The sequence below is a fragment of the Capricornis sumatraensis genome, chromosome 9 (genome assembly GCF_032405125.1).
Source record: "Capricornis sumatraensis isolate serow.1 chromosome 9, serow.2, whole genome shotgun sequence".
NCBI lineage: Eukaryota > Metazoa > Chordata > Mammalia > Artiodactyla > Bovidae > Capricornis > Capricornis sumatraensis.
The window spans coordinates 5613472-5624224 of NC_091077.1; the positions used below are offsets into that span (position 1 = coordinate 5613472).

At 57.5% G+C, this 10753-nt stretch overlaps 1 protein-coding gene across 1 annotated transcript in view; it reads left to right on the plus strand.

Annotated features, from left to right (window-relative positions):
- The window catches only part of PBX4 (PBX homeobox 4), a 62750-nt gene extending 52402 nt beyond the window's left edge, over positions 1 to 10348 (plus strand). Inside the window, exons 3-8 of the mRNA XM_068980026.1 lie at positions 3075 to 3319; positions 3592 to 3782; positions 4025 to 4160; positions 7618 to 7774; positions 8135 to 8241; positions 10229 to 10348. Coding sequence (XP_068836127.1) covers positions 3075 to 3319; positions 3592 to 3782; positions 4025 to 4160; positions 7618 to 7774; positions 8135 to 8241; positions 10229 to 10348 — 956 coding nt within the window. The remainder of the gene's footprint in view (positions 1 to 3074; positions 3320 to 3591; positions 3783 to 4024; positions 4161 to 7617; positions 7775 to 8134; positions 8242 to 10228) is intronic.
- The last annotated feature ends 405 nt before the right edge of the window (positions 10349 to 10753 follow it).

Sequence of the window (10753 nt, forward strand, 5' to 3'; positions counted from 1 at the left end):
TTTTGCTTTATTGCTTTCAGAAAGAGCCCTGTTGCAGCCCAGTGGGACTAAATGGAAAGGGTTCTTTTGTGTGAATTGAGTCCCTGAATCTGAGGAGGTAGGGGTCCCTGCATGTGAGGAAAATTCCTGCAGGGATATCTCTTGAACTCCTTCAGTTTTTGCTAGTGAGTTTTTGACCAAAACAAGTTCATCTGTTAAACAGGGAACAAGAAAGGGGCATATGATGAATGAGCAAATGTCTATATGATAGGATTATACTATTTTTTTTTTAGCTGCACCATGCAGCTTACAGGACCAGGGGGTGAACCAGGCCATGTCAGCGAAAGTGCTGAGTGCTAACCACTGAACCACCAGGGAATTCCCTAAGCTCAATTCTTATTTGAGCACTGAAGTCAATTAGTAGCTGATAATATTAAGAGCCTGTTTCTAAGAAAAGACTTAAAACTTTGTTTTTCTTGAAAGTCAGAACTACATGGAATCTATATCATCTATCATTACCTCCTTCTGCATTCCCTGCCTCCCATCCCCTTAGGAACCACCCCTCAGCCTTCCTTCCTGTGTCTCCACAGATATGAGTTCCATCACTGAAAAAGCAGAGAAAAAATAGGTCCTGCAAGACCACCCTCCCTGGACCCGAGCCTCACTCTGTAACCCCTGTAGCAGACTCCTCCCCACACTGCCTGCCTCCCGTCCTCCTCTGAACTTGCTAGTCAGGCTTCACCCCACCATACCCTGCAGCTGCTTTTGCAGAGGTTAACAATCTACCCCTAGTTGGATGGCATCACTGACTCAATGGACATGATTTTGAGTAAACTCCAGGAGTTGGTGATGGACAGGGAGGCCTGGCATGCTGCAGTCCATGGAGTTGCAAAGAGTTGGACACAACTGAGCAACTGAACTGAACTGAACTGAACAATCTTCCCCAAGCCTAGGTTTTCACCCCTCTGTTACCACTTCTGATTATTCCTCCACCTGCCTCATAACTTTTTCCATCTCCTCCTTTGCCTGCCCTTTAAACACTGATTTTCTAGGATTCAGGGGGTGTGGCCTTCTCATAGATATACCTGCAGGTACGAGCAGATAAAAACAGACTTCCCAAACACACGCCACACACTAGTGACTCAGGACTACCTTCTTGCACCCGAACTGGTCAGCTCAGCCCCAGCTCCCAGGTAGCAGCTGCTTCGCAGCCACCTAGACATTTGTGCTGAGCTGTGTCAGGGACCGGCCTGACACCACCTTTTCACCTGCCTGCCTGCTGTTTTGAGTGCTCTGCTTGGGAAAAAGTAGCGCCTTCCAGGGCGAATGTGGGAATTGTCACAGCGTCTTCCTTTTTCTCAAGTCCTGGTGGCTCAGACAGTAAAGAATCCACCTGCCAGTGCAGGAAACATAGGAGACACAGTCTCGATCCCTGAGTCGAGAACATCCCCTGGAAGAGGAAATGGCAGCCCACTCCAGTATCTTGCTAGGAAATCCCTTGGACAGAGGAGTCTGGTGGGCTAGAGTCTATGGGGTCGCAGAGTCGGACACAACTGAGCGACTAACACTTTCATATTCCGGTGGTCACAGTCTGGGGCCTCTCCCTCTGGCCGCCTCGTAGCTGACATGCACCCCTCGGACAGCAGCAGCTCATCCCCTGCCCACCCGCTGCCTGTCCAGTCCTGCCCTTGAGCACATCGCCTAGCTAGGATGGCTTCTCCATGTTATAAAGCCAGGCAACTGTGTCTGTGCTCAAACTAACCCATCTCTCAGTGGGTTAGTTCATCTCTTCTGGCACCTCTGGATCCATCTTTTCCTCTCTGATTTTACAGCAGAAACCCTCCCCTCAACACACGCACACAACAGACACAGACACAACAGACGTATTACCAAACCAAAGTTCAGTCACCTGAAAAGCAAATTCACTCTACTGACACCAGATCATGGTGAAGGAAAGTACAGCATTTATTTCAGGGTGCCAAGCAAGGGAGTGGAAGACAAACCTCAGATCTGCCCCACTTTGGTCTTTGAATGAGGGTCTGTTTTTAAGGGGGAGAACAGAGAGGCTGGAATTAAGCATCATCTTGTGACATTTCATAATCATAGTTTCAACAGTCAGGATGTTTCTGGCTTATGGTTCTCTCCAGGTGGTCCGTGCCTGTTAGCTCATCTTGCCCCGGAGACACAATCTGAGTTTGTGCGTGAATGATGAAATATCTATGATAGCAAATTTAGCACCTTAACCATGTCATCAACAACACGGTATTAGTCATCTGACTGGTTGATTAGTGTTCAGTTAATCCATTCTGAAGGAGATCAGCCCTGGGATTTCTTTGGAAGGAATGATGCTAAAGCTGAAACTACAGTACTTTGGCCACCTCATGCGAAGAGTTGACTGATTGGAAAAGACTCTGATGCTGGGAGGGATTGCGGGCAGGAGGAGAAGGGGACGACAGAGGATGAGATGGCTGGATGGCATCACTGACTCGATGGACATGAGTCTGAGTGAACTCCAGGAGTTGGTGATGGACAGGGAGGCCTGGTGTGCTGCGATTCATGGGGTTGCAAAGAGTTGGACACGACTGAGCGACTGAACTGAACTGAACTGAACATGGAGTTGAGGCTTCTCAGGTGGCTCAATTGGGCGGGGCGGGGGGGGGGGGGGCTCAGTTTCAGATACATGCCAGCACAGCCTTCCCAAAGCCAGGCTGCCACCAGCCTTCATATTCCTGTCTATGCACTCTGAGCCTCTGGAAGGTGCCACCTCTCCCATCTGGAGGCGTGATTCAGGGCTTCAGGCTTTCCAGCACCTGGTGCCATCCCACCCCTGCCCTGCCTGGAGCTCCACATGTACCCAGCTGTGAGCTGTGGGCTGTGGCGTGCCTGCCGCCTGCACTCCTGGCAGCCCAGCTGGGCTCCTGAGCACAGCACCTAGACCAGCATCAGAGTGGGTTATTTGATGTCTGTCATCATAGTCTTTCTTTCCCCAAAAGGGATGCATGAAGAGGGTTCAGACACTCGGCCAGTGCTAGCACTGTCGTGGGGGGTTTTGCTCCAACAACAAGCACTGACTCCATCTCCTTTCTCTGATCCAGTGTCAAGCATCCACGGCATTCAGGAAGTGGGCCCCCCTGATGCTCAGCTCCTGAGGCTGGATAACATGCTGCTGGCCGAGGGCATGTCCAGGCCTGAGAAGCAAGGGAGGGGAGCATCGGCAGCGGCCAACGCAGCAACGCCAGGAGGCCGTCCAAACGAGGGTGGCCTTGAGCACTCTGACTACAGGGCCAAGCTGTCCCAGATCCGACAGCTGTACCACTCCGAGCTAGAGAAATATGAACAGGTGATTTTCTGCGTGAAGAGTTTCTATCATGGGAATGCACATTTGTCAAAGGAACCCATGGAGTACAAACTGCCTTCCCTTGGCAGCATCAAGCAGAGAGCCCACGAGCTTGGTCTCATAGCAGAGGTGGCTGATTTGACCCCAGCCCCTTGCCATCATTTCTCAGTAGCCAGCCTGCATGGGAGGCTTGGGGGGCAGGTGGCTGGTCCCACCCGGGACCCTAGGCCAGCCTGCTAGGTGGTCACCAGCTAGCACGTGTGTCCCCACCCCAGGCCTGCCGTGAGTTCACCATGCACGTCACCAACCTCCTCCAGGAGCAGAGCAGGATCAGGCCCGTCTCGCCCACGGAGATAGAGCACATGGTGGGGATCATCCATGGCAAGTTCCACAGCATCCAGATGCAGCTGAAGCAGAGCACCTGCGAGGCTGTGCTGGCCCTGCGCGCGAGGTTCCTCGACGCCAGGTCAGGCCCTCCCCCCAACCTCTGACCTCAGGAAGGGAAGCAAGTCCTGCACTGGTTTGGGTCTGAGTTACGGGAGCCTCCCAGCCTAGGCAGGGGCTCTGACCACGGCTGCAGGGGCGGCCCTCACACAGCCTCCAGGAAGGCTAGGAAGTGCTGACCGCTGCTGTCACAGCCTCTAGGAGATCAGAGATGGGGATGAGACCCCATGGACGATCACCGGCTGAGGCTGTCTGTCTTCTCAGGCGTAAGCGGCAGAATTTCAGCAAGCAAGCCACAGAGGTGCTGAATGAATACTTTTATTCCCATCTGAGCAACCCATACCCCAGCGAAGAAACCAAAGAGGAGCTGGCCAGGAGGGGTGGCATCACGGTCTCCCAGGTGATGGTCCTTTCCTGCCACACCTCCCTGAACCCGAAAGGGACACCCAGGGAGGTTCATCAAACGTGTGGTGCAGGAGCCAAACGTGGTGTGCAGCCACAGCCAAGCACGCGCAGTGCAGCCTCGGAGCTGGCTGGCTGGGCTCAGGTCCCGGGTCTGGGCTACGAACCCGGACCTCAGGCAGGAAGCCATACCTACCCTCCCACGCTCCCTGACGCAATGGGTGTGGAGTGTGCGGTCCTGCCACCACTGAGGACAGCAGTTAGGAGTGATCCTTGGTGAACTGTAGTCATTAGGGATTTTTTTTTTAACCGTACATTCTTTATTGATGTATTTGGTTTTGGCTGGCCGGGTCGTCACTGCTGTGCAGGCTTCTGTCTAGTCGTGGTGGGCAGGGGCTACTCGCCATTGCGGGGCCCGGGCTTCTCCTTGCAGTGGCGTCTCTTTTGTGGAGCATGGCTCTAGGGCAAGTGGGCATCAGCAGTCGTGGCTCCCGGGCTCCAGAGTGCAGGCGCAGTAGTTGGGACACATGGGCTGAGCTACTCCACGGCATGTGGGATCTTCCTGGACCAGGGATCGAACCAGTGTCTCCTGCGCTGGCAGGTAGATTCTTTACCACTGAACCGCCAGGGAAGCCCAGTCGCTAAGATTTCATGTCCTCATATCAGAGGGGTGTGCTGTGCCCTGTAAGATGGACGGGGTGCAAGCTTAGGAGAAGAAAAAGAACTTGGAGAAAAATTAGGACTGAAAGTGAGAGACCAGCTCTTGTGCAAAAGCACCAGTTCAGTTATCCTGGAATAAATTCAGGCGTGTGCATCACCTGCTAGTTGCTCAGACAGTCCAGCGTGTGAGTCTGGGGGCACAAGACAGGTGACAGCTGGCTCCAGATGGGAAACAGAAGCGCAGGCTGGAGAAGAGACCCGGACAACTTCGGACCATATTGGGATGACTGTTCATCTCAGTGGGATTGGGGTGGGGTCGGGGCTAAGGCGAGAGCCCAAGAAATCTGTCAGAAGGTTTTGTTGTTTGTCTTATTGATTTTTATCGTGTTGGGTCTTTGCTGCTTTGCACCGGCTTTCTCTAGCTGCAGAGAGTGGGGGCTATCTTAGCCGTGCTGCGGGCCTGCTCATCGGGTGGCTTCTCTTGCTGTGGAGCTCCACAACACAGGTGCTCTGGCTTGGGCTTAGTTGCTCTGAGGCATGTGGGATCTTTCTGGACCAGGGATTGAACTCATGCCTCCTGCATTGGCAGGTGGACTCTTAACCACTAGGCCACCAGGGAAGCCCTTTCAAAAGGTTTTACAATGAGAACAGTTAAGTGCAGGCAGGCCACAAGGGAGAGACCAGACCAGGCAACACCCACGGGGCAGCGTGGGGGTCGGCGCCCGCCTCTGGCCGCAGAGAGGGCCATCAGGGGCCTGGACGCAGTAGGCTGGCCCTCCCCCTCCCCCTGTGCTGAGGGGGAGGCTGAGTCACCACCCTCTGCACCAGCCCCCTCGGAGTCTGGCAGCACCTTGGGGGCAGCAGCACTCCGGAGGCCTGCGGGGTCACGCCGGTGTCCTCACTCACCCAGAACTGCTGTGGTGTCCTCAGCACTTCAGCCAGAGCTGAGGTGAGGCCTACGCCTCCAGGACCTCGAGGCCCAGAAGAAGCGGGCAGCCCATCTGTCCCCGGGAGCAGTTGTCTGGAAAGAACCAGACTCACTCCAGGGCCTGCCACCTCAGAGAGCAGGCGGGCCTGGGGTCTAAGCTTCATCTGAGGAGAGAGTTTGTGACAAACAAAGATTTGAAAAGCTCTGGCCACATTCCAGTGGCTGGGCCCCGACATCCCCACCCACCCACCAGCAGCCGGATTCTGCCCTGGGACCCCTCCGCGCTGTGGCGGCTCCTCGGTAGAAATGGCTGACAGCTGAGTAGGGCTCCAAACGTGGTGCAGGCTGTGAGGTTCACTTAAGGAGAAAATAGTGGAGCAACATTGGGCAAACGGTGTTGCAGACGAGACCACGGATGTTTTCAGGAAGGATCAGCTGCAACTGCAGGCTGAGGAGGCCCGAGGGGGAAGGACAGGAGAGCTGAGCCCACGGACAGGGCATTGGGTGGAAACCTGAGTGGCTATAGCTACATGGACCAAAGGGGCCAGAGGGACTGGGCAGGGAGTGGCCAGTGACGCCGAGCTGTGGCTACCCTTGCAGAGAGGGCATCTCGCTCCTGTCCAAGGTGCTGGGACAGACCCTGTAGGGAGGGCGGACCCCAGCCTGAACCAGCTCCCCCGCAGACACCCACTCGGGAAGTCTGCTCTTTGTCCCTCTAAAATGCCAGTTGAATTCAACATGGAAAACCGCTCGCCAACATTCTCCTGCAAACTTCACCACAGACGTGTGGGTGCACTCCTTGGAGGTAAGTGGGAGCCAGGTGCATACCTGGCTTGGTTGCGAGCAGGTCACACTCAACACTGAGGGCAGGAGAGTTGAGAGCAGGGAACACACATGGGGCCTTTTCTGTCCATGGTTGACATTGAGAGGATTACAGAAAGACGTTAAAGAAACTAATTTTTAAAGGAGAAAAGGTCGTCCACAGTCCTGCCATGCAGTTCAGCTGTGTGTTTCTGTTCATGAAAATGCACACGTCTCATGTGTGCATGAACCTGCAGGCCCAGGTGCCCCACTTGGGGATACACGGTGTTTCCAGCTGTGCACGTCTCCATGCTTATACAGCTGGGCGCTGTCCAGCCTCTCAGCCAGCCAGGGACGTTTTCGTTGTCACAGCTCTTGAGGGGAGGGGAAGGCGCGCCTGGCCTCCGGCGCTGGAGACCAGGGATGCTGCTCAGCACCCTCAGGGCCCAGGACAATCCACAGAGAGGAGCCCTGCCCCAGAGGGCTCGTGCAGACGTGCAGTCAGAGCTGGGCCCCTGGGCCGGCTCCGAGCTTACGAGATGTGTGTGACTGCAGCTCCCTCCCAACCAGCTTCGAGGACTGAAGGCTGCCTGCGCTCCGCGCTCAGCTCCTTCCCCTGCTCCATCAGGTGGTCCTGTATCCTTTGATAAGCTTTGGATTCGACTGTGTTCTTTGCTTCAATCGCATTCCCAGAAACGCGGCTGCTGGTGCACGTGTCCCGCGCCAGGATTCAGTCTGTTGCCTGCAGTGAGCAACTGGTCACTGGTCTCTCCAAGCGTGTGACACGTGCCTGCCCTGCTCCCACCTCCATCCTCATCCCAGTTCCAGCAGCGCCTGGTCCTCAAGCAACGCAGCTCCTCCCTCTCTGTAAGCCACACCGACTCCAGGGCACCCCCAACACACGGCAGACATTTCCCTGTGCCCAGGGTTCATCAGTGCCAGCTTCACAGTCTTAGCCTCTCACCCCGTCCCGGGGCCATGCGCTGTCATGCAGCAACGCCCCCTCCTTGCGTGTCTCATTGCTCCATCAGCTTCTCCAGTGACTTCTGTCTCTGTGTGTCCACAGGTCTCCAACTGGTTCGGCAACAAAAGAATTCGGTATAAAAAGAACATGAGGAAGTTTCAAGAAGAGGCTACCATCTACACAGCCAAGACAGCAGTGGACGCCACAGAAGTCAGGGGCCCAGGGCGCCAGGCCAGCCCCCCATCGATGTCCCACTCCAGTGAGTGGGACAGTGAGCCGGGCTCGGCGGCCCCGGAGGCTGAGTGCACCGAGCTGCATCCGGGGCAGCCGCAGGGCCCTGCACACGCCTCTCCCCTCTGCTCACACTGTGGGGTTTCCATTCCCACTGGAGACGGTCCCCATCAAGTCACACAGCCCCGCCGGCTGTGCAGGTGCCGTGGGGACAGAAGGTGCACCCCAGAAGGCTGGTCTCCCCACCCACACAGGCTGCAGGAGGGCTGGGAGCCGTGGGAGTCACGTTCACGGCCTCCTCCTGACCCAGGGGCTGGCAAGTCCCACCTGCAGCGCCGCTGCGCCTCCCGGGGCGGGAACGCTGGTCCTGACCCTCTGACCCCTGCAGGCTCCTCTGGCCCGTTTCTGCTGACCGGCCCCGGGGACACACTTATCCGCCTGCAGACGCTGGCCTGTCTCCAGCCCACCCCCCGGGAAGGCGGCCTTCTGGCCCAGGTGAGTCTGTGGCACAACCCCGAGGCCTGTGGGGTCCCCAACCCAGTGACGAGCAGGCCTGGAGCCCCCGTGGGTGTCTGGTCCTCGGGACTGTGGTCTCCGCAGGCTCTTGTGAAGGGCATGACGACCAGCTGGGCCCGCCAGGCCCTCATCACGGGGATGGTGCAGGCAGGCGGAGCCCCTCCGGGGCACCTTGGGCACAGAGGGCCACTCACCAGAGACCTCAGTCCTCACAGGACTCAGTGCGCACGGCAGGCTCTGCCTGTTGGGAAGGGGCCCTCCCTCCCCGAGGAGGCAGAGGGTGGGGTGGGAAAACGAGGCCCTGATGGTCTGAAGGTACAGCCCCCGAGCTCAGAGCCTTCAGCATGCCTCACCATCCCTGCCACCCCCTCCGCTGGCACCCAGCTGGGCCAGAGTGAAGGTCCATTTTGGCAACTGGGAAGAGCATGGGCCTCGGATCCCGACTCTCAGGATGTGCCCTCAGGAACTTTCTCAGAGTGTGGGACGCCATCCCTCTCGAGGGCCCTGGGGCCTCCTGGCCCCCCACTGACAGCCACGGCGGGGGGCGGCTAGGGGGCCTGGCCCCACACTCAGGGCTGTCCTGCGGAGCTATGCAGGTACAGGTGTAACACGGGCACGCAGCAGTGGGCAGGGTCTTACGCAGCCAGACTGTTTGCTTCAGAGTCAAATCTCCCTCCTCAGTGTACCCCTCTTAAAGATGCAGGGAATGGATGTCCCCTGGTGCAGGGCATCCCGTCACCATGGCAACCCCACAGCCCACAGTGAGCACCTGGCAGAGCCAGCACTCTGTTGTCACCGGGTGGCCAGTTCATCCTGCCCTGCACTTGCCCAAGGCCCAGCGCCACGACCACAGTAGGGGCAAGCCTGTGAGAGTGACTCAGGGTGAGGGGTCCGTGGACCGGGGACCGGGTCCTGTCGGCCCCACGGAGTAAGTGGGAAAGCGTGGGATGTGGTGTGTACACCCAGCTGTGCCCCAGTCCCCTGGCGTGAGCAGGCACAGATGCTCTTCCCGAGAGAAGGTCTCCAGGCTGAGCACCCCCGCTCCCCTACCACCCCCCACCCAGCTGGGCGCCGACTCCTCAGCCCTGAGCTGCCCTTTGGCTCCCAGGCCCACACTGGGCCCCAGCCTGTCACCTCCCAGGCCTGCCCGGTGAGTCCTCCCCTCCTCACTCAAGTCTTCCTGCTGAGGTCACAGGCCTGTGGTGCCCACCCGAGGGCACAGCGTGTCCCCCTGCGGCCAGCGTCCCTGCCCCAGGCGCTTTCAGACTGAGGCTGAGTGCAGCAGCGCTGGCCTCCCGATTCTCTTGCCCAGCACTGTCCTCAGGCACGTGTGGGAGGTAACAGCTGTGGGGAGAGGGGGAAGGGAGCAGGGTCTTGGGCATCGTCGGGCTGGATGCAGGCAGGAAGGTTCAGCCTGTTCAGGAAAGTTTGAGAGTGAGGGGGGAGAAGGGGAGCTTGTGCATCATTGCTCTCGCGGGCTGCACACAGGACTCACCTTGGAGCAGACAGCCATCATCAACAGTGGTTTGCATGATGGTGGGGGGTCTGTGGACGAACACCCCACGGTCACGTGTGCCCAGTACATCCCCCCCAGTCAGCGGCCATGGGCCCTCCCATGTCAGGCGGGTCCTGCTGGGTTCCTGAACCTCTTGCTGCTCAGCACATCTCACCACGGTCTTTCAGGGCCCACTGTTAGCTCCGGGCCTGCCTGGGTCTCCCTCCCCCTCAGAGCACGTGCCACGGTGCCCCGCCCCTCCCCTGCCAGCGCCCGGCCAGCGGAAGCCAGACCCCGCCAAGGAAGCACAGCCATGTGGAGGCCAGCCGCACCGCAGGGCAGAGCCCTGCGCCCCCTCGTCCCCTGGCTCCTCTCACAGTCCTCAGCACGTTCTAAGGGACGTGGAGGCTGGACGGGCCCCCAGTCTTCACGCACCCCCCCACACACACTGAGTCCTGTCTGTCTTTTCAGCCCAGGAGCGGCTGGCAGGTGAAGCGAATGCCAACCGCTTCACCCGCTGGCAACCCCGGCAGTGTCCCCTCAGACGCATCTAATCAAGTGTTGGGGCGAGCAGAAAAGAGGACGGTGTGACCTGCCGCGGTTCCCCGGCCCTCGAGTTCCTTCAAAACCCCAGAGCTGACAGCAGAGGGCGCTCCCTAAGCGGCCAGACACACTGACTCTCCGCTTATCAGCTGGGATTTGAAACAGCTTGAGATGCAGCTTGTTCTCCCAACTCTTGTTTTTATATTTATACATATATATATATACATACACATAGTAATTTTCTGGTTAAGACTAGGAACTATTTCTACAAGAAATTCTGGCACCAATTCTGCCATTAAAATTTTGAACTGATTTTAATTTTGCCACCATTCACCCCAGATTTGTTGCTGGCAGTGGCTGATGACGCAAGTGCAGTTGTGCGAGTTGTGACCTTTTGCTCACTGGTCCATCCCGGTGCCAACTCGCCCAGACACTGCCTCCCAACCTGACTTG